Raw genomic sequence first — 27424 nt, forward strand, 5'->3', positions numbered from 1 at the left:
GTTTCATCTAACAGCACTGTACATATATGTTATGAAACAGCAAGTTCAGCTTTCATGCTTAGTGTTTTCTGTTTAGATCCGGTCACATCTTTAAAAAGCTCAGTGACTTCACGCAGAAGCATTGAATGGAATTGTCACACGTACTGTTGCAAGCTAATATATACTTCGGACTAATCATCAACATGCATTATTTTCAAATATTAATGTTATTTACGCAAATCCACTTTGGCCATATACTGTGAAGGCATAAATACAATTAAATAGTGACTTGTAGCAGCCAGCACTAGCTTCAGCAAATCTCTATAGCTATATAGTCAGTGCCAGCAGTGATGTGGCGTTTAAAAAAAAAAGTTCTAGCAACATAACCCAGATGTGTAAAGACTTGCTTTATTTCTCCAATTGCACTGCAATTATTCCTTTGGTTGCTCAAGAAATTGCATTAAAAATACACCACAGATTTGTCAATATGCACTGCATTTCTTAGTATTGCCCCTCAATAAATATAATGTATACATAGTAGACATATATAATATTAGTCTTGCCAACCATTTGACCATAAATAACATTTCTCTTCAAGGTGCTGTTATACACAGTGGACTGTATATCTCCCAAAAGTTGGAAAGAAGTGATTTCTGCCTCCATACACTTCCAAGCATTTAACCGTAAGAAAAATAGATATCCATAATATACCACAGAACAGCAACAACCTCGACGTCTTGTAATGGCTCATGATCTATCTTTCCCTCACAGTAAGAGTGAGATGCAATGACAACTGCATTCTAAGCAGAACCATGCACACTTGCAAATCACCACAGAAGGATTTTTGCGGAGGGGTGACTGCATGGTGCACTACAAGGGATGCAAGCATGGAGGACAGACCACATGTTGCACGCAGCACACTATCCTCTTTGCTCACATCTTGCCTTGCAGTGCACTGCCTTACAAACAAGTCCAATATTATAGGTCTGTCAAGTCAGCAGTCAAGCAAGGACCACTACACTTATTTTCGAGGGCAGCAGCTGAGAACCCTGTACGCAGTTAGTCGTGCTGGTCGAGGGACGGACAGCAGGGTCAGCTGGCATCGTCGCGCTTCAGCGGACCCTGGGGGCTGCCTGCAGCCAGGACCTGGAGGGAGCAGGAGATGAGGTGCATCTGGTAGAGTAGCTGCTGCTGGAAGGCCTCAGCGGCCTGTGTCTGACGCCGGCTCTCTGCCAGTAACTGTCCCAGGAGGCGCACCACCCGCTGCTGCAGGGTTCTGCGGGCGCGAGGGCCGCCGTTGCTGGACGCTGTGGCAGCCGGTCGGTCGGTGGGTTCCTCCGCTGGTAGACGTTGCTTGTCCACCCTGGGCTCGGGCACTCGCAATGCAGGCAGCGGCTGCCAATCTGCCCGGGAATTGCGCGGCGTGCTACCTAGCGATGACTGCTGCTCGGGCGCACCCAGCTCCGTCTTGACCAGCACGGCGGGGCAGCACGCCTCTAGCGAGTGCTCGGGCGAACTGTGCGCGCCGGCAACAGCGGCGACAACTACGGACCCGTTAGGAGGCGACGCCGGCGCCCCGAGCGCGGCGCGTTTGGCCAGGATCGTGCCGACGCGGTCGGTGAACTCACCGTGGCGGTTCTCTCGGAAGTCGCGCTTGAGCCGCTTGAGTCGCTCGCGCACTTGCATGGGCGTCCTGCTGTAGCCGTGTGCGCCCAGGAAGCCCGAGATGGCCTGGTGCACTTTCTGGTACTTGGGCGTATTGTGCGGCGGGTAGTCGGCGCGCTCGTCGTTGAGCCGCTCCTTCTCGTAGAGGTCGAGTAGGAGTAGGGTCTCTTCGCGCGTCCACGAGCAGCCACGGCCCAGACGGCCCTTAAAGCTGCCGTAGTCGTCGCCCGAGAAGTTGAGCGCCATGGCTAACCAGCAGCGAACGGGGTCATCGCGGCGGCAGCGGGGCAAGCCACCGCGCCACGTAGGAACACCTGCGCGACAGCATCACGGCCACTGACCTGGCTGCTCGCTCCGGGCTCGGGTCGCAGCAGCCGCCGCCGCGGTATCGTGGGCCGCCCGGCGGACCGCGGGGCAACTGTTTACAGGTGACCGCCGGACATTCACCCCCTCACGGGTTATTGTACGTAGCCGTCACGTGACGCTTGCCCTTTGCCGCCGTGCACCGGTGGTTGCGCAAGGATTGTTGTGGCTCCCCTCGCCGCCTCGCCGGTTGCGCGCCGCCATTTTTAAATCAGCCTGTCAACTTGGCGGCGGCTGGATCGCAGCAGTCACGTGGAGTCGCAGTCACGTGCCTCACGCAACCAATGCAGTCAACGATCTCGTGTCAGCTGTCGGTTGGCGAGGCCGTCTCTTGTGTTCTTCTGTACCACGTGCGCAGCTAAAAAAAAGCGAGAAACCCTTTTTAAGTCGCTTAAAGTGAAGTCGAAGGGGTGACCAATTCACTTGTGGTTTTTCTTGATGTTGAAGTTGGGACAGACAAGGCAGTGTGAGCTGCAGCGTGACAACGTGCTTGTTGAGACGCTTTAAGCGTGCTTGGACGTTAAGCAAGTGACACTTACGCAGTTTCTTCTCGTCACTTAATTTTGTTAATGACCATGCGCGCGCTACATTTCTACTTCGTCTTGTTTCCTAGGAATGGGCGTGCTAAGTCCGAGGCACTCGGCAGATTACATCGTCAAAAACGCTAGAGACGTAACCATTGACCGTGGCGGCATTTGCAAGGTTGCAGATGTTGTGAGTGCATTTACAAGATATTTTGTGTGCATATAGTAGCATTACATGCATAATTATATCGGCAACACGTGCAGCTGCACCACACGAGCCAAGTTGTGGTGGATGATGTAGCGAGGGTTCGATCTCACGTATTTTCAATTACCGGACTCATCGGTTGTTTGTGCTTGGCGTTCGGTAGGCACACATCGGTGCAAACGTAGTCTTGCAATTTTCTGATTAAACGTTCTATCGCTATGACTGCGTTTTTCGTGTTGATGCCAGCGCTCCTTGTACTGTCGTCAAGAGCACGCTAAGGCCTTTCTGCAGGCTGATTACAATGTCTTGACATTGATAAAAACGTACGTGTCGAGCCATTCCTCGTAGTAGTAGACGATGCAGATGGGAGATTACGTTCACTGCGTGCTGAATGTTACAAGCCATAAATGTAGAAAATGTTTTCTTTTGTACAGCGTAGTACACCACTGGTTTCTTTTCTGATTGCTGTGTTCTCGTTAACTCTGTGCTGCATCTATTGTGCTACTTACATAACAACGCCTTGAATTAGGTTTTACATTTAGTTCTAGTGTCAAGATTTGTGAAGCTCAGCCATATGCACGTACAGGCCCCCCGCCTGTATACAAGTTCGTGGCATCAGGGAAAAAATTTGAATATCTTCTAATGCAAGTGTGCAACATGGAATTGTCTCGGTGCATTACATTGGTCGAACACGAGCACATAGTCTGTACCATACACGAGCACATACCCTGTACTTGATTTCAGCCTGCATGCCTGGGCTGCAAAGAAAAAGTTTTTTCGTGGCATCTCTGGTCTCCAGGCATTGCTCGCACCTGTACTTAGTTCTGCGACTGAGGGATTAAGTGGCGAAGTTTATGCCTTGCCGATATAAATAGCAATGTGATGTATTATTAATACCTTGATGTACGCTAAGTAGATCACTTGCCAACATGCAATATGCAACAGTTATCAAGAAAGTCAGTTTTGTTTGCATGTATTACTGCTCTACCACTGAGATATTTGTAGTAATTAGAGTACTGAAGAGGAGGTGTTCTTATATTTGAGTTAAAGGAAATTAAGCTGCTGCTCACGAATAAACGATGCTTTGTGGACATAGGTCATGTGAAACTAACAGACATTTCGTGGGACTTCTTTTTGGCCTTGTTGGTGCTTGTTTGCTTTGGAGATTTGGCACAAAAGTTAATGGGTACAGTAGATGATAACAAACAAGGGTGCTTGTACTGTTTGTATAGGTTGTGTCTATTTGTTTGTGCCTAATCTCAATTTACAGGCATTGCTTATAAGGTTTATCAGACATTGAAAAATGGTGGGAGTTTGTGATAATGAGGATGGATAAGAGATTTAAGTCCTGCTTGCTGTGCCCGCTCACATGCTAGATGTAACCAGCATATCTACGCCAGTGAATGAATAAAAAATTTTGTTTTTTTGCAGATAACATTTGTGTTCTTTGTCAGTGAAGACCTGCATGTGACAAAATAGTGCTAGCTTTGTTGCCAAACCTTAGTTTTCTCTGGATTTTGATTGGCTGCATGCAAAATTGAAGCAAGCCACAATAGCCGAGTTGGTAATCATAAGTGACATGTAAAGTCCTGTACATATTTACTCTTTTCATAGAGATATGCAAGCAGGCAGGTCGCAGTCAGTCCTGGTCACCGGCTCTATCAATGTATTTCTCAATCATTAACACATTTTTTGTGTATGTGTGTGGGTGTCCAGATGATTATTAATTCAACAATCAGTCCAAAAGAATGTAGCAGTTGCTAAAGTGTTGTCAACGCAGGTGCTGGACTGCTACAACAGAGGCCTGGTTGGGACACATGCGTGGAGAGATCACCCATTGCATCCAAAGGTTGCGGATGATTCTGCAGCCCAATGGGTTTCTCTTGTCGACGCCCTGAACTTCAACTTCTGGTCGGAAGACAGTACACAACGGTTTGCAGTGCAATGGAATGGCACTTTGCATACTGGCTACTATTCATTATGTGCTGTTGTGGCTCGTGCTTTGGAGGTGAGGCAATTTTTCATCACACCACACACTTTGATTTCTTCTACCCTGAATTGATGTAGCGCTGAAGCTGAAAATTAGTAAAACAGATTGTCAAACTTCAAATAAAGAGGAACTGATCCACAAAATTTTTGGACTGAATTCACTTGCTAAAGAAAAGTCAATTCACTGTAAGTAGTTCAAGGATGTTACAGCTTCATTTCATTATGTTTAAAAAAAAAATATAGCATGTAAGCACTGTCACTTGTATTGGGACATGTACAATCAAGCTGCAATGTAAAGTGGGTGCCCACTAATTTAAAATGCATTGCAGCCAGACACCAGTATTTCTGCACACATATTGCAGGTATCAAGTTGTGCCCTTCTGCAACATTAAGAGAGTTTTAAAAATAATTGACACTTTCCACCATGCGTACTAAAGAACCCAAACTGAGTTTGGGTTGTGCATATATGTGCTTCCACCAGTGCAATTTTTTTGTGTACCTTGAGTGCTCTTGTGTATGCTGTTCTAGGACTCTATTAAAGTTCCCAAGGTAGATTTATGCTTCGTTCATGTGAGTAGTGAAGGTGATTGCAGAGTAGTGTTAACAATGACAAGTTTCTCTTATGCAGTTACTATAACGTGATTATTCTTATTACCAAAGTATGCTAGTGTGCAATGCAAACAAGATAGCAAGTGATTAATGGTTGTTTGTTTGAGATCATGTGTACACACTCTTCTATGCTTACACAAAATGCTTCTCTTTCTGCCTAATCTTCCAGGAAGGTGTTCCCCTTCTCAGTGCCCAATTCTGCTGCAGCATTTCTTTGCAGCAAGTGCAGCATATATTTCGGTCTGATACAAATGTGGAGATCCCCCTGCTCAAGGAAAGACACAAAGTTTTGCAAGAATGGGGCCATGTCTTGTCCAATGTAGGTCCAATGCCAATGATCCACAGCTTAAATTTACTTCATTTCATCTAGTGCTGATAACACAACATATTTTGGTGTCTTATCAGTTTCATAATTTTTTTTATTACATTACCTACAAATGAATATGAGGAGCTGAGAAACTTGATTTTTAGGGACTTGATGGTTATTACCTACAAATGGTGTTTTGTTTTCTATCTGTAATGGAAGTACAGCTGTTGGCAATTAGTATGAATTTTTCCACCTGTACCAGTATAAGTTACCTTCACAGAAAATAGTGTGCACATCTGTAAAACTTCATAAAGCTGGTGGTAGTTTGGGCTGTTGATCTCAACTACAGAGAAGGGTGACCGGGCCAAGGATTGGGTCCTGTCCACTTACTTTCTAGTACAGTCAACTTTCATTAATTTGACCTTGACAAGCTCGACGAAATTGATTGAATTGTCAGGTGGGTCAAATTGTACAAAAGGCTAAAACATACCCCTGATTCATTGGCCACTATTTGCCAGATTCTAATATGCCTCCGAATCAAATGGGTTCCCACTTTCTGTGTGTCCAAAGTAGAGATCTAACATGCACCAAATTTTTTAGCAAGACAAATATGAGCAATTGTAATGAAGCAGACGCGCCCCTGTGTATGTGCCGTCTGAAGAGGAAGACAAAGGGCCGTGCCGTGATCGTGAGTGAGCCCCGTGCTACGGACAGCCCTTGCAGTGCCTTGATTTACCTAGCGTTCCACAACGTTGTGAACGACAATAAACCTCTTCACATAATAAAATCTTTAATATGCTGCGAGTGGGTCGAGTTGGTTATGTCGGTAGAAACCGCGATGCTCGAGACGGAATCAGCGTGCTGAATGTTCTGGCGGGCGATGGAACGTTGGCGGCGCAGCTCGTCAAAGCTCTGGCAGAGGTTAATGAGGACTGACCTGCTAGCTGGGCTTTTGGCCAGCAACATCTGGAATGCGCTGTCCTCGATGCCCTTGAGGATGTGTTTGATCTTGCCATCCTCTGACATGCCGGGATTTACCCGCTTGCACAAATCGAGAAAATCCTCGATGTAGCTGGGGAATGTCTCTCCAGGCTGCTGTGCGCGCTGGCGTAGACGCTGTTCAGCGTGTAGCTTACGCACAGCTGGGCGATCGATCACTTCCGCAAACAGAGTCTTAAACGCGGGCCAGCTTGTAAAGTCTGATTCGTGGTTGAAGAACCAAAGTTTGGCTACGTCGGCTTGGTAGAAAGGCACGTGGGTCAGCTTAGACTGGTCATCCCATTTGTTGTGTGCACTTACACATTCGTACGATGACAGCCAGTCTTCCACGTCGTGTTCGGCGGTCCCACTGAAAATGGGTGGGTTGCGTTGACGAGGGACGCCGGCGCAGATCATAGTGGCAGCCAGTGGTGCAGGCAACGAGGTGGCGGGATCAGGCATAGTGCAGGGCGATCTTGTTGGCAGGGTTCGATTGCGGAGCTCCAGGACGAGGCGAAGGATCTCGGCAACCTCCACCAAATGCGACGAGGTTTATTGTCGTTCATAACGTTGTGGAACGCTAGGTAAATCAAGGCACTGCAAGGGCTGTTCGTAGCATGGGGCTCGCTCGCGATCACGGCACGGCCCTTCGTCTTCCTCTTCAGATGACACATACACAGGGGCGCGTCCGCTTCATTACACAATACACATCCATTAATTCAATTTTTCAGTCAATTCGATCCTGACCAAAGGTGCTGGCTGGTGCACATGCATTTCTATAGGCCCAGACTTTCGTTACTTCGATCCTAAAATTGGCCTTTGCCAGATAATTCGAACCTGACCTGTTAACATGCACACGCCTGACCCCTATGGTGACTCCAGCAGCAACTGCTTTAGTAGCAGCGTCTGTCTGACATAAAGGAGGTGTGCGTGGCTTAAATGAGGATGCTGAGCTGAATGTGTGGAGTAATAAGGAAAGGCAGTATAAAATGTGCACCTCCAAGGAACTGTCGAGGCTGTAGAGTGCGGCAGGTGTCAAGGAGGCAAGACAGATGGCTTGGTTGTGTAATAAGTACTGTATTGACAAATTTTGGATTGGCAAGAGTACATTGGCAGTGTACTACAATGGCAAGAGGAAGCAAAGTGAACATAAGAAAAGGTGGGAAGGTAGTGTCTAGAAATATTTTAACACCAAGAATCTAAGGAACGAATAGGCGACTGATAAGACAGTGAAATAAATTCTTCAGAAACATTGATGAAAGGGGATACAGTCGAACCCACTTATAACAATATTCAAGTGCCATGAAAAATTCCATTGTTATAACCGATAATTGTTATAACCGTGTTGCATGAAAAAAATCAAAATAGGGGTATGGCATCTCTTTGGTGGCCCCAAAAGGGGCTTTTTGAAGATTGCAAGAAGGCTACTACGGCAACTTGTCAGCTTGAGAAATCCAGGAGAAACGATGAGGCGAGATTGCCGCAAGCATCTCGCCACGTAACTCTCACTGGCTTGCACGAGAAAAGCCTGTCCTTCAGCCTTGCATGTTTTACACGAAGCTTGCCAACATTCTTCTCCAAGGCATCCAGGTGCTCCATGTAGTGCTGCGGAAGGTTCCTTGCGAAAACAAAGCCCCGGAGAAACTGAATCGTGCTGGGCCTCCTGTGAGGACAACGTTGAGGCAGCCTGCCCTTCCACGTCATTGCTGCCATAGTTACCAGCACTATCCAATGCAAGCACATTCACAACGATCACCTCATCAGTTAGAAGCACTTAGTTTTTAAATCTATAGCCGTGCACTTTTTTTTCACCGGCAACGTCGTGCACTGCCTATGATTAGCGGGCACATAAGCCATCTTCCATTTCGACGGTGAGTCGAACCAACTGTTGGCCAAACAAGCCTGGGAAACCGTGTGGCCAGGAACGATTTCAATGCAACCAACAAAGACGAACACGAGCGATTAAGCTGTTAGCAGAACTGTGCTGAATGAGAAGAAAGAGAGCAACATGCGAGCTATCTGCAACAGCATGATTGGCACAGCCCATTCGTGTTCGGAGGGGTGGAACGATAACGGCAGAGAGGCGTGCAGAGATGGCTGGAAAATGAGCGCGCGGCGGCTATTGGAGCAGCAGCCCATCGTGCAGTGGCTCGAATTTCTCTTTTTCTTTTTTTCTTTTCAAGGATTTCGCATTTCACTACCTTTCGGCACGGACACCCAGCAGCCAGACTTCATCGTGATAACAGATAGTGCCACATCGGGGCATTGTATTAAGCAGGTTATCTCACCATGGAAAACATACAAAAGTTGACGGTGCAGCAGCTTCTCATTGTTATAACCAATATTAGTTAAAACCGGTATCAGTACAAGTGGGTTCGACTGTATTGTAAATTAAAAGGGAAAAAAATGTTTCGTTTTCTTTTTTTTTTATCCTGAATGCCTGCTGCAGGCACAATTGAAGTAAGAACCAAATTGGTATTCTTATTTAGAAACCTTGTCTGACTGGCAGTAATTAAGGAAAATATTTTTTAGAGGGTAACAATAGCATGCTGTTTTGTATAAACAGTGGTTAGTTATTAACTTGCAGTACAATATACTTGTCTAGTCACTATTAATGACCTCAACTGTGTTGTGGAACCTGGTCTGCTTATTTTCTTTTCCTACAATCTTGAATACAGGAGTATGGTGGATCATTTGCCAACTGCATTCGAGAATGTAAAAACAGCTGCCAGACACTGCTGGAGAAGGTTGTGAAAAGCTTCACATCATTTCAAGATGAAGGAACATTTGATGGTGTTAGAGGTCTGTGAAATTTTTTTTATTTTATTTGGAAAGTGCATTGCCATTTTTACACTTGCTGCAATTTCTGTGGGGCAGTTTAGCTGCAAGTGCTGCAATTTTTTCTTTTGGTAATTTTTCGGCACTAAGAATCGACAGTATTTGCGAGGAATGCCACCTCATGTTGAACTAAATAAGTTCGACGTTAACACAATTTTCAGAAGGCACAACTGTAAAAATTGGTTGCTTAATGTTTCTCAACTCCCTGCGAGTTTTGTATGTAATCTTGTAGACCTATCTGTGAGGGAGCTATTGCAGGTGAATGGCACATCGACTTCTATGTACAGTTCGTATGTGTGTGCATTTGTGCTTGCTTACTTGCTTGTCCCAGTGGTGTCGCCAGTTTTAGCATGAGTTTAGAAGTGCGGTTGCTGCACATGAATTCGTGAAGTGCTTCGAAAAATAAGTTATCACTGCAAGGGGGGGGGGGGGGTAAAGCTCAGCATTTACGAAATGTAATTAATCAAAATGAAGTTTCACCCAAACGCACTCTACGTCTATAATATCCGGTAGTCTTGTAATGCATAACGACTCTTAGTATCAAATAGCAATGCCACCACCGCAGGTGCTTCTCTCCTTGTGGTAAATACAATAGCCATGTGGTGCAACTTCCGAGTCACTTATGCCGTAATGCAGCCAGGTTTCAGTAATCACTGTTGCATGCGGAGCTGTGTGCCAAAACAATACTTTCCAAGTCAGCTGTTTACTATACTTCGGGCCTTTAGGTTAAGACATCAGAAAGTGTTTTTGCGGCCTTCTTTGATTCATTGTGTCCCCCTCGTATCTGTGCAATGCTGGTGGTTCACTTACTGTTTGGTTCTGTGGCGCTGATTGTTAGGTATCCACATTTTTTCAATTCTTTCCCTATCATATAGTTCTGTGCCGATCTTCATTTCTTTATAGACCAGTTTCACTTTTATTCCTTCTTTCCTGACATCAATCGTGCTATCCAAAAGACACTTTAAAATTTTTCTAGTGGTGGCCAAGAAATCTTCAGAGACCGAGAGGTGCTTTCCCTTTAATTTGTAGCATATTCCCAAGATGGCAACTTTTTCACGATGCTCAAAAAAGCTTTAAGATTATAGGGCTAGGGCATGGTTTGTTAGTATGCCGCTGGCCAATTCTATGAATATGTTCTACCGAAGAGACTTGAAACCTAGCATATCTCGAAATAAGCCATCAACCACTGTCTGTGCAAGTGATTCTGGCGTTTCTCCAGTAAGCTCCAAAATGCCAAACACAAGCAGGCAGGACAAGAAGATTGTCCTGCCTGCTGCTATCCTCAAACTCATTCAATTTCTTATCCAACTGCTCCACAGTTTGTTCCAAATTTACAATTTTGCCTCCAAGTTGTGTAACAATTACCATTGATTCTTTGGCATTGTTAAGTTTATTTTCTCTAGTCTTTTATGTATTTCTATTTCCGGCCATGGCGGCCGCATTTCGATGGGGGCAAAATGCGAAAACACCCGTGTACTTAGATTTAGGTGCACGTTAAAGAACCTCAGGTGGTCGAAATTCCCGGAGCCCTCCACTACGGCGTGCCTCATAATCAGAAAGTGGTTCTGGCACGTAAAACCCCATAATTAAAAATGTATTTCTTTTTGGCCGTCAAGAAGTTTGCACAACATCTTTTATGTTTCGTGCCCTGGATTAGATTCCATGTCACCACAGAGTATTAAAAGAGACAGCACAACGTCTTTTGCATAACCAAACAAAGCACACAAGCTATTTGGGCACATCAGCTGGATTAGACATCAGTCGCTAGATTTAATTGTTGAATGCTTATTGCTCACCTATGTGAAATAGAATGGGTTTGACATCCTGTTCAATAGTGGCCAGCTGACGTGCCCACTGAAAGAACACTCGAGTGATGACCCTCTTATAGCCACTGCATCCGAGGAAGTCGATGTGGGTGGCACTTCAGTCCAGTTGACAAAGCATCCTGTGAGCTCACGTGCATAGAATCCGTACGCTTGCTTAGGCCCTTATGTGTGCGCTCTCTATTGAAGAAAAATATAGATGAATCAAGCCACGTTGCTTCAAATACCATGTAAAATGTCATGACGCAGACACTATAAATGAAAAGCTCAACCTCATTCAAGAATAGGTTAGCTTATTGTCGAACGTCCCTTATAGAAGGAAACAATAGCATGGATGAATTTTTGCCCTACAGTATCCTGTTAGATATGGGACCTTTTCCTGGCATCCTTCGAGTTCACCAGAGCACACCGAATCGCCATCGCACCTAATTAAGGTGCGCAGCAGCGCATCTACCACATTCCCGAGGCGCAGCACGTCCAGACAAGTTGGCAACCCCCACCCACCTCGTGAGCTGCACGTGGAGCTATTGTCCCACTGCTCGACTCTTCCCGAAAGTGCAACGGGAGCCCGGCACGGTTCCAGGTAACCTGGGTCCCGAGCAAAGCTGCTTTGCAGCTCGGAAAGGTCGCTCGAAAACAACCCGTCTCCCCCCGCTGAGCACTTGCAAACCCGGAGGGAACGCCGGCTGTAAGTCACCGTGAAGCCCTCGGAGCCGCACCATTTGCTGATTGTGATGGCAGTTGCAGACCCAGAGGCAATACCGGTGGCAAGTCATCCCTCGGACAGTGAAGCCCATGGAGCGAACCCCTGAGCCGAATGTGACTGCACTTGCACGGGCGACTACCATTGGCCGAAAATTACGTGACCCCGAGACACGAAGGGGTTAAAAGCCAGAGACAGGGAGCAGAGAGAAGCATTCCTTCATTCATCTCTTTCGGGCTTCTTGCCACGGGCCGTAGCGTCCGGTTTGCTGCCGGCCATCAATGACTTTATGACTGTCAATGACTTCATGTTTTTACTGTAAATAATGTAAATAAACCTCCAATTTTCATCTCAAGATCTTCCTCCAGTTTTCATCTCAAAATCCTCCTCAACGTCGGCCAACTCCCGCACTCAATGGCAAGATCCGATAACTGGTGGACAGCGGTGGGATTGTCCTCCAGATCTAATAATCCCGAACAGTGCACAGTTGAAAGGTTACTGTCAGGCTAACCGATAAGGTCAGGGTTGTACACTATTTGACTACACAAAGGTTCCATGACCTGCAGTGCAGAGGTGAAGCAGGTTATTTTATATGCTGTGTTTAGTCACTTGAATCTATATTAACCACTGAATGATTAAGGAGTGAAAGCAATCTGTGCTTTACATGGAATTCTGTATACTTTAAAATGGAACTTTGGATGACAAAGCTAAGCGTAAAAGCAGTCATTTCTGTGATTTTTTTTTCCAGCAATAAGAAAGGATGAAAGCCCTTTCTCGTGAAAATGGATTTTTAACCAAGTTGTCTTGTATTACCTGTATTAAATTGTGAACATGTTCACTCAGGCTGCTGTGTAAAACCTACATGCTCTGAAGCCTCTTTCAATACACTGTGGCAAAATACGGAGCATGAAATGTATGTTTAGCATTATGGAAGTACCAATAATAAAGCTATGCATTCTGGCGGGCCTAATTATACCATCATACTTATCATATAACTGTTCATAACATTGACTAAAATACAACTGGAGCCAGTGAAATGCTGATACTTTCATTTGCGTTGTTGCCAATCTCATTAGTTCTTCAATTTTGTTTATAGTAGCACTTGTGTTGACTCCTTTCTTTGTGTCAGTCTTTCTTAGTCATGCTCTCACACCACAAAAACATGCCAGCTGTCTATCCGCTGAAGGATATTCAACATTCTGCTGACCTTGTAATTAGCTGGGAAAGATGTAACCATATGCTGAAGTAGAAGACTCTAGAAGGGGAATGAAAACAGTGCTCTGTTGCATTTCTTTACTGTCCTGTTCCTTGTTGTGACCCTTGCTTCAGCTCATGGTTTTGCCAATCGTGAACCAACTAGCTCATGTCCTCTCTCTGGTAACCTTTTGTGCAGTTTAACTTTGACATTTTCATTGTAACTATTGTAGTGTCATTCTACAAGCGGGCTCAAATACTTGTTGCTGACCTCTGGAGCTGCTTTCAAGGCCAAGGCCTGGGCCTCTTTGAGGATATTGCCATGCTGACAGCATTTGCTGACTACCGTGTGCCCCAAGTGCTCGCCTATTTTGGAGCATTACGTTACTCCCCGCGCCTCTCCAGTTTGCTCGAGAAAGGTGAGTGCTTGCAGTGGCGTAGCTAGGTCGTCTGGCACCCGGGGCCCATAGGTCTTCTGTCACCCCCCTCCCCGGGTGTAGCCGGCGGAAAGAGGGGTGTTTTCAGATGACACCCCCCCCCCCTCACTGGCCCCTTGCACCCGGGGCCCACGGCCCCCCGGCCCCCCCTGTTGCTACGCCACTGAGTGCTTGTATACATTTTTCTTCTTTCCGGAGCCATGCTTTTAAAGTGTGTATAAATTTGACTCATGCACTCCACTTTTTTGTTTTTGCTGTTGATGTGCGAGTGTTACATACTGTTCAGTCATTTCAAAAAACACTAGCGGCTTTCTTGCTTATGTGACAGTTTCAAGATCATCACTTGGTCACTAATGTGAGTGAAAAGTGTTTTCTGATCGTATTCATCTGTTATGTGTCCACTTAGTTCTTGTTGTCAACTTCTCTGTGCCACAAGCCATTCATGCTGGAAGTTGTTCTTGTTGACAAAATTTTTAGAAATATATACAGTGAGGGGATGTTGTTGCTGTAGTTTGAGCCACATCAGTCTATCTCATGACAGAGCTTGTGTTATGTTACCAGAGCTGTTAGCTGCTGTCACAGTAAAATGTTTTGTTGGAATTTATATCCTATAACTTATCAAGCAATGTGTGGATCACGGCACAATGCAACACACTGCTGTATAAGGGAACAGATAGACAACACAAACCCAATTTCAAGCTTCTAAAGTAAAGCATGACATATGGTATCCGTATCTTATAGTCATTAAATAATGCATGGATCATGGCACACTGCACTGTAATGGAATGGACAGATGTAGAAAGTAAACCCTTCTTCAAGCTCCTAACTGCTGTTGATGTAAGATTTGTCTTGATTCAGAGATTGGACCTCGTATTACTAACTTTCAGTGCATTCGGTCCCAACTGCTAGCCTCTGATTAGCCCAGGCAGTGGAGCAACTTTCCTGAAAAGGTGGTGATGCCATGTTCTATAACCAAACGAGGGCAATCTTTTTTTTAGCTGCAAGGCTTTCTTTCTGAGGAGCCTCTACATTTTCTTTGTAGCTTTGTGCTAGTTTTGTGTGGTTGCCAACTGTCCCTTTCATGAATACTGTTATGTGGTGCAAAATGGTTGGCAGGACTTGTTGGTAGGATGACATAATACGGCAAACAGCCCTGACATAGGACAAAGACTAGAAATAGACCATACTGGCAGTCCATTGATGCATGTGGTAACCTTATCTTATACTGATATGAGACAGTCTTCTTCCCGTGTTTGTGCTTTTTGTCATATTGTTGATACTTCAGTCCATCTGTGCCCTCCTGTTTACTAAGTATCGCTCCATATGCCTACAAAATTATTTCTCAAGAGTTGAGAAATCTTGTACACAAAACCTTGTGCACATTAATTAATGCTTGAAATTGAATTTACTTGCTAAGAGAAAATCCCGTTATAGAAAGTATTCATATGGGCAGTGCTAGGGGCACCAGACATTGTTAGCTGCTGCTTGTTGCTACTATGAACCCATTGCAGACCTCCAAGGCAATCTCTTTGTATACCACAAGACTTACCATGATGAAAACTCCTTCATCAAGGGAGTGTGATTTGTTCTTATGGAATAAATTAAGTGCAGTGAAAATGTGAGTCACTGCAGACACCTATGCAATTAAAGTTTGCTGCCTTTCCAACGTGCTTACGGTGGAAGTTTAAAGATTGAAGAGTGGATGTGGCACATCACTGCTTGGCAGGTGTGTTGTGCATCTGCCCTGTACTAGAAAAGATCAGCGCTGCTGCACCTAATTTTTCCTCAATTCTTTTGCTACTGTGACTTCCCTGTAATGGCAAAGAAATTTTGTAGTGTTAGCTGTTAAAAACTTGTTTGTGCTTTGCCACAGCTATCCTCTCTCCAGTCTTCGATCCATGTTGGTGTCAATTTCAAGTAGTCTGCAAAGACAGGCAAATAGAGGTAGTGAGTTGAAACTTTGTAGATGTCGGTGAGCCTTTTAAGTAATATCTGGTAAAATCCTAAAGCTTATAAACAAGGTTGCAAAGAGCCTTGGAGGCATGAGTGGATGTAACGGCTGCCAGAGAACTTAGGCATTTTCCTAAGAGTATTCAACGCCAGGAAAGTATACATATTGAGATGAAACATTGAGGGTAGTGAGTAGACCCAGTTTAGATATTAATGAACCACTTAAAAAATGCCTGGTGAAATATTAAAGGCTGTTATTTACCAACAACTATTGCACTTAATTTTGGTCTAGCAGGTGGGCATCGTGGCAGCAGCTGTTTTTCTTGATGTATACCTACTGAATGTTGGCAAAATCTGCATGAAGTTCTCTCTTTTTTTTTTTTCTTATAGGAAAACTAAGTGAGGGTTTTCAAAGGTACATAGTGCACTGTTCCAGGATATGTGCCCCATGATGAATATAACATGGATATAATGATTTATTGTATAATAACAAAGTAAATCATCATGTAATGAATATATGCTGATAGCCAATGTCAACTATAATGAAGGTATCTTCATGTCAGATATGACTTTTGTTATAATGATGTTCAACTCTATAGTATAGTGAGATGAGCTTGTGTCATACATGTCACAAATTCTGTGGATGGAATATCAATCTAAATCTTTTTGTGTGCAATACAATTTCTTAGCAACATGTAACACAAGGGGCCTTTTTTTTATCATCCCACTTTAGCACAAAAAGAGTTACACCAGTTTATCCGAGGGATGGTAAAAAATTGCACTTGCATTCAATTTAAGGTAACCGGTAATGAGGTACATGCACATAATCCCTACGCATTGCCCAATGGTTGAATTAATGACCTGGCAAATAATAATAATAAAAGAGCAGGAAGAAACAAGCCCCAGATGCTAGTGACTCTTTGATTCCTTTGACTCGGTTACTGCGAACAGCAGTTACAAGCCACTGTTGTAGAGACTCCCACATGAATCTTAAGAACACCACCTCTGTACGCCTGCGAAACTTTGGGAGAACTTCAGTGGCCACCTGGAGATGAAGCTCCTGAAAACCACGGAAGTATACCTGCTAATCTTTCAAGCACATTTTTTGGCGCTCTTTGGCCATACCTGGCCCTTGCGCCATAAAACCTTATATATCATCAACAAGCAAATTTTTCTATGTGCTTGTCTTATCATATGCTAAGTAGATTGTCAAACTTACATTATATTTGATGTAGCTCTGACTATATATCTGAGCAGTGTTCGCTTCATCTCATACATGCTATTCACTTCGCACAAGTAATACACAAAATGAATTTCACAGTACCAATAATTTTGCTGATTCTGGACATTTTTCAATGCAATGTGGGGAGGATGATTTGACAATGCAAAAGTTATCTGTTTGCACTTGCATTGTGCAATGCAGCTGTGGCATTGTGGCTAGACCACTGAGCTTGATACCATGTGATTACTACTATGGTCCCAGGTATCCCTTCTCGGGCATCTTTTTTTATGTTGTCTTGCTGTGCCTGAACCAGAGCATGAGAAAAAATAAAACACTTGAGCATGATCAGCCCATTTTCTAGCTCACAACTACTGTTTACAGTGAAAGATGGGGCATTGTAGCTTCACCTAACATACTAGCACTAAAAACCCAAGAACATACTAGCACTAAGAACCCTGTCTGGAGCAGGAGCTCATCTCCACTGCTGCTTAGCCATTACTGTGCTCATGGCTTATACCAACCTTCATTAAGCACATGATCACCTCACATGTTGTCTTGGCTTCTGTGCATACAACTTTGAATAACAAACTGGGCTTCTGAGGTAGCATAGAAGTTGAGCTTTGGGAGAATTGAAGCCATAGCCACAAAGTGGCCTTCAATGGTGAATTATTTGAAGCTTTGAGAGAATGTAGGTTTCTTTATGCCTTTCTTCAGGGCATTTATAAAAAAAATGAGAACACAGCCAGAAAATGCCTAGTTTTATTGTTCATTAAAAGTGTTCAAATGGTTTGAAATCACGTAGATTGTGATTGAAACTGGATTGTTAAGTATACATAATTAGGTAAAATGTGACTTCTCCCAGGGTGCATCTTGGAAAGTGGAAGCAGAGAAGAAATGGAGATTCGTGGGGCAACAATTCATGCATGTGAGGTAAGCAGGAGCTTGTAATGTACTATATAGAAATAGAGAAATAACCTTAAGTGGTCGTTCAAGACCTGACAAGGATTGCCAGAAAGATTATATTGGAAATATTAAATGCCTCCAAACATGAAAACTCAGTTTATTAGCTTGCTGACAGCTGTTTACTTGCATAACATCTTGCATTTCATGTTTTTATTTACCATATATAACTTGTGGCATCCTGTGTTTCCCATGCCTTTTCATATTGGACATCTGAGTGTTTGATTCTGGTTACTGCTTTGAAATATTATAGTGTCACCACCTTCCCTGTTATGTTTCTATACCTGTGCTTATGTACTTCTGCATTCTATAGAGTTAGTAAAAAACTAGTTCTGTAGTGCTTAGTTTCCAGAAAAAAACTTGTTAGCCTATTTCTTATTGTGCAATTGCCATATTGTCTTCAACTTCTTGCATCACCTGGGACGTGCAGCTGGATTAGAATATGTGGTGTTATGGAATAATTCAGTGTTGCGTCTTCTGTTTCGCTTCTTCATAACTATCACACGTGCATGTCTGGCAGATTACCTTTATGCAGTAGTGGCAAACATAGATATAAGACAATTCTCTGGTGTAATTTATGCCTGCACTAGCTGCATGAATGTGCTGGACTTAATTTTAATGCGATTAGCATTCTTTTCCCACTTCAGGCATTTTGAGCCTATCTATCTGTCCATCTGTCGTCTTACACCAACCCACTGGCCCAAGTTGTATACCACTTTGGACCACTAGGTGTGTGCTCATGGTCGTGATGCCATCATGGTTGTTTCATCGCATCCATCGATCCATCCATCCATCCTCTTACACCGACCCACTGGCCTAAGTTGTCTACCAGCTTGGACCACTAGGTGTGTGCTCACGGTCGTGATGCCTTTGTGGTTGTTTCATCGTTGTCCTCCCAGCTTTGTGATCTGACTCGTCATACCGTCGTCGTCATGCCTTCTCTGGCAGTCCAGTGGCCCTAGTTATCTAATAGCTTGGGCCACTAGGTAAGTTCTCGTAGTCGCGGTGCCATTGTTGTGACTTCAGCTTTGTCATTGAACTCTCATCATGCCATCGTCGTGACACCTTTGTGGTCACACAGTCATCATGCATTTCTTGTCACACCGCCGTCATGATGCTGTTGTAGTTGTGCCATCGTCACTCCAGCTTTGTCATCGGAATCCCGTCGTGCTGTTGTCGTCATACAGGCTTCGTGATACAGTCATAATCACATCATTGTGTTGGTGTCATACAGTCGTCATGCATTTGTTGTCATACCATCATAGTGATTCCATCGTGGTAATTCCATTGTAATGATTTTAGCTTTGTCATTCACCCGACTCTGCTCATGCCATCATCATCGTACTATTACAGTTGTCATACCATTGTTGCCATGCTATTTTTTTTTACTACCATCGTTATCACTTCAGTAACATAATCCCATTGCTGATATTCCATCGTCGTCATACTGCCTTCGTCATTCTATTGTAATCATGTTATTGTCATTGAAACATGGTTACTGTTTACATGATTACGTCACTGCATCGTACTGCTGTCGTCACTGTAGCTTCATCATCTGACTCTCTATAGACTGTCATCATTATGCCATCATTGTCATATAGGCTTTGTGATACAGTCCTTGTCGTGCCATTGTCCTCATACTGTTGTCATATAATCATCTTCATTCTGTCGTCGTTATGCATTCGTTGTACTGTCGTCGTGATGATGTCGCGGTCATTCCACGGCTGTCATTCTAACTTCATCATTCAACCATTGTTATGACATCGTTGTCACACAGTTGTCACAATACTCTCATCATGTTGTCATCATACCGGCTTCATTGATCCATTGTCATTCCTTTTTTGTCATCCTATTGTAATGATGATGTCATTCAGTCATGATTATTCCACTGTTGCCATGCCATCGTCATCAGACTGAGTCCCTATCACGCATCCGTCATCATGCCGTCGTCCTGCCGCCATGGTTATATGGTCACCATTCCACTGTCATCGTGCCGTCATCATATTGTCTTTGTCGATCCGTCAACGCAATTCCTTCTTCGTCGCTATATCGTTGTCACTGCATAGGTATCATACAGCCGTCGTCATTCTGCCATGTTCATGGGCAACCTTAGCAAGCGAGTGTCATAGCAAGGTTGGACTATACCGGAGTATGCCGCATATAGCCGAAGCAGCGGAAGTCTCGAAATGACTGCTAGAGATGTTAAAAAAATGTGACTTCAGAAATACTGCGTGTTGCTATATTGCTCAAATGCTAATTAGACGTTCATCATGAGATGAGCTCTGCTGTAATTTTTTTACAGCAAAGCTGTTTATGGCTAGGGTTCCGTGAAATTTTCATGTGCGAGCAAAAAACTATCATCATCAGCAATGACTCTTGCTACTGTTTGCGCATTTGGCGTCGTCTTCCTCACCTGGCTCCGTTGCCGCTCGTAATGCCAGCATTCATACTGCCCTTCGCACTCGTGCCACTGCTCGTGCCTTCGTCGTCATCGTCTTCCACAGCTGGCTCCGATGGCGCTCATCATGCCAGCGTTCCCATACTGCCCCTCCCTCTATGAAGGCGCTGACGGCATTGACCCACTGCCAGTCGGTGCGATGATTTTGGTCTCAAATTCTTTGCCTCAATATATCGTGAAATGGAAACACGGATGCATATAACGAGTGGGTATAACAGATGTATAACAAGAATTAATGCGAATGCATAAAAATAAATGTGTGTGTGTATCTTTCGTCACGATGACCACCGATCAAGACAATAAATGTGCTCGTATCTTTGTTCGAAATTCTGTGTCACCTCTTTGTCGTGTGCTACACAGCTTCGCAGGTCATCCACCTTCACAGAGTGGAATGGCTTATGATTTTTTTTTTCTTATCATTTATTTATTTGAAGGTGGGAATGCAGTATGTATAGTTTCATGTAATAGTCCCACCTTTTTCACCAAGGTTTTGCAGGAAAAGCTGGAGTGTGGCCGTTGCATAAAAGCACAATTTACCTTTCTGGGCTGAGGAACTTATCTACAGAAGTTCACTTTTTTTTTTTTGCAAATGAACTACTGTACAGACTTGCATACGCTGAGATGGATGACATCAGTGACTATAAAACACATCAACATGCAACTTAGTCTAATTTCTTGTTCTTTTTGCCTTGTAAAGTTGGAATTGTGGCCTTTACAGTGATAAAATTTCAAAATATGTAATTTTTCATTGTTTCATTCAATATATGGGGCGCACCTGTTACGCAGCTGTGGCTATTTCGCGAGTCTTTACAGTACTTGCACAGTCAACAAAGTTTTGTTTCCACTGCCTTTTGCAGCTTGTCCGAGAACAGTTGAAAAAAATGCAGCCATCTGAGGAAATCAACTCAATACTGGTTGACTACTGTCTCTGGGACTACCGCAGGCAACATGCAAATGAAGTTGAGAATGTACCTTTTCACCGTGTTCGGTGCATCTACTACTGAACACGTTGAAGAATCATGATGATGACTGTTCTTTCTGGTTGAATGCGTGCCTTTTGGCAGCATGTGGTGGATTTAATAGCAAACATGCCATAAGGTGATCGGTGGGCATTTTTTTGGCGTGTCAGCAATGTCCTTTATGTCATCCTCTGAGTGACTGTGCATAAATTGTCCACTGTTGCATGGACCATGTCAAACACTAGGGCATAAAAAAGTTGAGTAGCATACACCATGTAATTTGTTTGAAGGGCTGTGGCGACATTATGAAATGACGACAATTTAGTGGCTTTATATTATAAATATTGTGCAGCAGGCAAAGATTGTGTATGTGAATGTTTGCCTGCTGACCACTTGCTATAAGCTTAGTGTTAACTATAAGTTTCTTCGCAGATTATAGTTTTCCATTTTGTTTCTCTCTACTCTTGCTTTATGTCATATACTTGTCTGTCTCTGCTGGATCAGACTGTAACAGGAATGCATTTGCATGTGCACACACTGCCACATTAATTTCACATTTGGGTACATACACCAAGGCCAGTCACTGACTCGCACAGGTTGTCCAAGTTCACTCCTCTCACGTGCAGGAACTGCACTCGCTCTGGTGGCGCTGTCCACGGCGCAGTTACTTTTATTCTTGGGGGTGGGGTGGGGGGGTCTTTTGGGGGTGTTGTGAGGAGCACTGTATTTTTCACATTACATTAATGTGCCAGGTTTTTATGCCTATGTTTAAATATAATTACTGAAAATGGAATGCACACTGAGCACATATGCCGGCGCAAGTTAAAAACGTCTGCGAGCCTTTTTGGTTTAAACGTTGAGTACAATACCAAGCTTCCAGATAATGGCTGTTTCATTATGCATCCATACTTGTTGCTGGGCTAGTTGGTTCATCTTATTACGCAATGTTGAAGTGCAACTGAGGGTGGGAAAAAGTTCAGGACAGGAATTAACTTTTTTCCATCCTTGGTTGCGTCCTAACATTGCGTAATTTGTTAGGCATGTATGTTGTGATCATGGCTTGTGACAGCTCAATGGCATGAATGCCTGAATTTAAAGCATGAAATGTAGTTACTGAAGTACTATAGCACCAAACAGACGACACAAGAAGAGACACGGACGAGCGCTTACTAACAACTGATGCTTTATTGACGGAAACACACGATATATATATATATATATATACGCAAATTTGGCGGCGCACCTCGCGCATTGTAAGAAATCACATGGTAACCAGGCAAAAGGCGCTAGAACGATTGTGAAGGTGACGTTCGTGAAGATGACACGTGGTGTACAGGGCCAAATGACTATAAATGATAATGGTTATGCGATACACAAACACCGCTGTAAGGGAGTACCCCATAAAAACTAAACGATTAAGAATTTTCACCAAGCGCAGGCGGCGCAGCAACATGCTCAGTTCTAACTAGGGCTTCTAAAAAGGACATCTCACTTTTATACAGAATTTTTGATGGTTCGCTCACGCATTCAAGGCCCTTCCTTTTAATGTGAAAGGCTTCCTTCAGCTCACGGGCAACGCTGTCTCGACTTCTGTCCAGAACGATGGTATCTCTTAGGCGAGGCTTGCACCCGCACTCTTTGCAATGGATGGCCATATTGGAACCAGTTCCTTTTTCTTGTGACCGTTCGTGTTCTTTTAGCCTTTCATTTAAACACCACCCTGTTTGTCCAATGTAAACCTTTTTGCATGAGAGCGGAATTTGATAAACTGCCCCTTCCTTGCAACTGACAAGTGGATCCCTTTTTGGATCCCATTGCCCTTTTTAGAAGCCCTTAGTTAGAACTGAGCATGTTGCTGCGCCACCTGCGCTTGGTGAAAATTCTTAATCGTTTAGTTTTTATGGGGTACTCCCTTACGGCGATGTATGTGTATCACATAACCATTATCATTTATAGTCATTTGGCCCCGTACACCACATGTCATCCTCACGAACGTCACCTTCACAATCGTTCTATCGCCTTTTGCCTGGTTACCATGTGATTTTTGACAATGCGCGAGTTGCGCCGCCAAATTTGCATATATATATTGTGTGTTTCCGTCAATAAAGCATCGGTTGTTAGTAAGCGCTCGTCCGTGTCTCTTCTTGTGTTGTCTGTTTGGTGCTATAGTACTTCAGTAACATGCACCAACTAGCCCAACAGAAAGTTCTGGAGAAATGTAGTGCTGTTTTTTTTACACTTCTTAGATCTAGCGTTTTAGTATAAACGCTGAATCTGATTCGTGCATATGCTGTGAGGAAGTGTGTGCGCTCATCCATTGCCCTACCCCACTATGTTGATACTAATGACTCCCCCATATGTGCATAATATACGTCACGTCACATCTAGAGTTTATCCACGTTACGAGCTTCATGCACTGAGAAGATACACACAGAGACTGAAGCTGCATGCCTTAAGGATTCACTGCACGAAAAAAGGATTAATTGCACAAAGTTTTCATGGGCACTTTGAATTCAGCAACATATGCAGGGATGTGCTTGGATCAAAAGACAAAGTGACTATATATTTTTACACTTGGCGGCGTGTATGAGATTTTCTGCATGGCATCACGTAAAATTATTCACCGCTTTAATTGCGGTTATGACAGTTCAGTGCACTGCACCCTATCGTACTGCCAGAGCTGTCGGGGCATTGCACTAGAGTGACTTCGTGACAACCGATCCCACAAGGGAAAACATTTGCGACCACTGATAAGGAGGCAGAAGCTGAAGAGATAACCATAGAGGAAAGAAACGCAGTGAGTGACAATGTCAACAGTGCTTGATCAGGCAGATCATGTGAAGACTTGGCGTCACCTCTGAAAAGTCAACTTGTTTTGAGCATGTGATGTCACTTGGCAAATGGCAGCAACACAACTCTGGCTCACAGCAACACAAGCTCTCTATATAATGCACCCCTCCTTTTATATATATATATATATATATATACACGGGAAAACAGTGCAGCAGTAGCTCAAGCGGTAAGTGCATCGTACGCGTAATGCAAAGACGTGAGTTTGTATCCGCCTGCCGCCAGTTGTCTTTTTTATCCACTTTCATATTAATTGATTTATTCCTTCTTAAATTCAATTAAGAATTGCAGATAATTTCCCCTATGCCGTTCTTGGTTTCATTGTTTGTTGGCTTATATATATATATATTTTTTTTTTTCCCTCATGCAGGTAGGAAGTTGGACGGTGTGTCCTAAACTAGTGGTGATGAGCTGCAAGGTTAGTTCTGATGCTGTGGCACAGATGCAGGAACATGCAGCACAGTCCCTAGTGTTTATCATTTGCGTCCATGTTGAAGGTAGGATAGAGATTGTGTAGTTCTTTGGGCTTGAGCTGTTATAGTATTGAGATCTTCAAGCAACGGGTTGGCCGCTCTCATGTGTAAATGGTTTCTTCTATATGTTCTTCCTTCAGTTCCCTTTATGATGAATTAGTGAGGTTTTGTGCCAACATCTATGATAACACACAGCTTCCACTGACTATTGAACCTGAACCAAACATCATTACATGCTATCTAGGTCCCAGTGGTTTTAGCATTGATGAATGTATGTTGTTAGGCTTGGTGTTATTCAGTCTGACAAACTTGCAAACCATGGTGATGGGCTTTAGTAGGATAACTTGGCTTGAGTAGCATTGGATGCACTGGCACAAGGGTGCGGACCTTTCACCCCGTCAACGTTTCTGCCAGAGAGGGCAGTGCGGATGTTTGTGTTGCGCTGTAATTGAGGAGGGCCGTGTTTAATCTCTCCTTGCTTCCTGAGCCTTGGACATAGTATGCTTCGTTGTCTGAATCTGGGATATTGAGGGGATGAAGTGCAATGCCTAAAGTCCCATGGAGCATATTGAAGTCTGCAAGTTCCCTGCTATCAAACTGAGGCCTGTTGTTTGAGATGGCTTCATGTGGGATGCCAAACTGCATACATCTTGTTGAAGGCACCAAAAACAGAGCAACCAGATGATGTTAGTCTTTCAGCGTCTACATACATTGAATAGTCAATTATGAGCAGACAACGAAATCGGTTAAGGTGGAAGGTGTCCATTCCCAGCTTTTATCATGGTAAGGATGGCAGTGGGACGTCAAACAGTTATTTATGATTGTTTGCAGGCATGTAATGATGACGTGTAGTGCAATCAATGTTTTGCCATGCTTTCCACATCTCTAGTCATTCCAGGCCTGTAAACAGCCTCTCAAGCTCAGGCTTTGCATACTGGCATATGACGATGCCCAAGATGAAGCTTTGCAAGTACTGATGGGCAAGCAGCAAATTGAATGACCAAGCAGAGACCTTGACAAAGCAGTCCTTCAGCCTCATGAAGTTCTCTGCAATTCCAGAGTCTGCGCTGACCGGAGCACTTTCTACTGCTCTACCAGCTTGGATGTGCTTCATCACAAGCTGAAGTGTTGAATCAGCTGCTCTCTGCATACTGGTATGGTTTAGCATTTCACTGGATGCCTGAGCAAGCAGACAAAGTGAGACATGGTATCCACATATAGTTTGTCCACAGAGTCTAACTACAAGGGGGTTCTGGAGAGAGTGTCTGCTGCAACAAGCTCTTTTCCTAGGACATGCACCAGCTGAATGTCGTACGGCTGCAGGCAAAGCAGTAGGCACTGTAATCTGGTTGTTACTGCATCAAATGGCTTCTAAACAAGACCCACAAGAGGCCGGTGATCAGTCTGGACTTCAAATGGTCTCCTATAGGTAGTTGCATCATCATGTGCATACTGATTGGGTTGTCTTGTCATCGTGTCCATAAATTCTTCAAACATTTGGCCAGGCGCTTGTCGAGTGTTACAGGAAATGAACGAGCCATGCATTGCATTCAAATACCTCTGGAAGTGCCGATCAAACGCCATGATGACATTGGTGAACTTTGGCTTCTGGCCTGTAAAAGTGAACCTTGGTATTTGGTCATAAGCTCTTGACCACCAATATGAAGTAAAAGTGCCACGCACATGACACCACACCTTCTTTGTCATACTTAATGGCCTGCTGGTGTCATATTTTTTGTAAAATCAGTGTTGACCTTTCCTATAAAAATGCAGGAATGACTGTGTTAGTGCTACTATGTTCTGACAGAAAATGTGCTTGACTGATAGTTCTCTGCATTGAGTACAGAAGTATGTTTGAACCGATTTCAAAGCATCAGACTTGCTAATATTTACATATGCCATTGCAATTTTATCTTTTTTGTCAGCCTTCAGCAGACAGTCATTACTTCGTGTGTTGTAGTCATTGACAAGTGTTATTTGAAATTGTCATTTTTAAAAATGCACTTGCAATTTCTGTTGCATCTAGAATTTTTGTTCTCTTGGAAGGGGATATGTGTGCTGTACGAAAGCTGAATAAAAGGTTTTATTGGTGTTTGTATTGGCAAAAGTGATCCTGATTAGAATACAGACAAAAATGTGAGGGACATATTAGATGCTCTGAAAAGACCAATTTATATTGAGAAATCCCTCTTTGTAATCAGCCTGGAATTTAAGAGCAGAATTTTATACTAAAATTACTGGAGGGAAATCGTGCTATGGTCATTCAGTTATCCTGGATAATGGTAGTACATGGTGGTGGTAGTGGTGGTAGTACACGGATTTGTTTAATCTTCATACTTGTGGCTGCAGACGTTCTTGTGCCTTCATTTAATGTTTTATCTTTGACAGTTTCCAAGCAATAACCATTTAAATACATGAAGACAATAAGTGTCCATACACATGAATTATTGTAAATTGTTGAATTTATAATTTTGTTTTGTTGTAAATAATTGCCAATTCGCAATGTCACGAATTTGTTTGAAGCCAGAAGGACGAAGTTTAGCAAATCCATGTATTGCCTATTATTCTCATGCTGGCTCTCCGTACTTGCAGATCCCATAGACACTAGCACCTCATTTCCCACTATTTAAATTCTTTTTAAGAACCTCTGGTGTCTAGTACTGCTGCTTGAATGGCGTAAGGCCCAGTGTCTTCAAAATATTTCTGTGCGCACAATTTTGGGCTTAGTATATGCAGGTAAGCAAAGCAATGAGACAGTCCTCATGTATACAATAGTGCCATATTGTATGGCTAGCTTGTTTCAGCAGAACAACAGCCTGTGATGTTTATTTTTCCTTTTTTCTAGTAAAGCTTCATCACGTGATCAAGTATGCAGTTAAAAAGATGTAAAAACATGCCCCTATGCCTGGACCTAGGGATGTTTGAAAAGCAAAGTTTT

The 27424-nt window shown here is 43.6% G+C and overlaps 2 protein-coding genes across 3 annotated transcripts; one reads left to right on the forward strand and one right to left on the reverse strand.

Annotated features, from left to right (window-relative positions):
* Window positions 1-366: 366 nt before the first annotated feature.
* LOC126544032 (uncharacterized) lies at window positions 367-2178 on the reverse strand. The gene has a single exon (XM_050191218.3). It carries the CDS (start codon window positions 1888-1890, stop codon window positions 1072-1074), a length of 819 nt encoding a protein of 272 aa, XP_050047175.1. The 5' UTR covers window positions 1891-2178; the 3' UTR covers window positions 367-1071.
* A 107-nt stretch (window positions 2179-2285) lies between these two features.
* LOC126544026 (queuosine 5'-phosphate N-glycosylase/hydrolase) lies at window positions 2286-26580 on the forward strand. 2 transcript variants are annotated; one of them, XM_055061977.2, is made up of 8 exons: window positions 2286-2531; window positions 2621-2721; window positions 4517-4744; window positions 5504-5653; window positions 9298-9421; window positions 13411-13596; window positions 17649-17716; window positions 24384-26580. In XM_055061977.2, the coding sequence occupies exons 2-8, from the start codon at window positions 2623-2625 to the stop codon at window positions 24528-24530; spliced, it is 1002 nt and encodes a 333-aa protein (XP_054917952.1). In that variant the 5' UTR covers window positions 2286-2531; window positions 2621-2622; the 3' UTR covers window positions 24531-26580. The 2 variants fall into 2 exon arrangements, with proteins under 2 accessions (XP_054917952.1, XP_050047169.1); XM_050191212.3 differs by lacking the exon at window positions 24384-26580 and adding an exon at window positions 21062-21624.
* Window positions 26581-27424: the final 844 nt, after the last annotated feature.

Source organism: Dermacentor andersoni, chromosome 1 (assembly GCF_023375885.2).
Source record: "Dermacentor andersoni chromosome 1, qqDerAnde1_hic_scaffold, whole genome shotgun sequence".
In the NCBI taxonomy this organism is placed as follows: Eukaryota; Metazoa; Arthropoda; class Arachnida; order Ixodida; family Ixodidae; genus Dermacentor; species Dermacentor andersoni.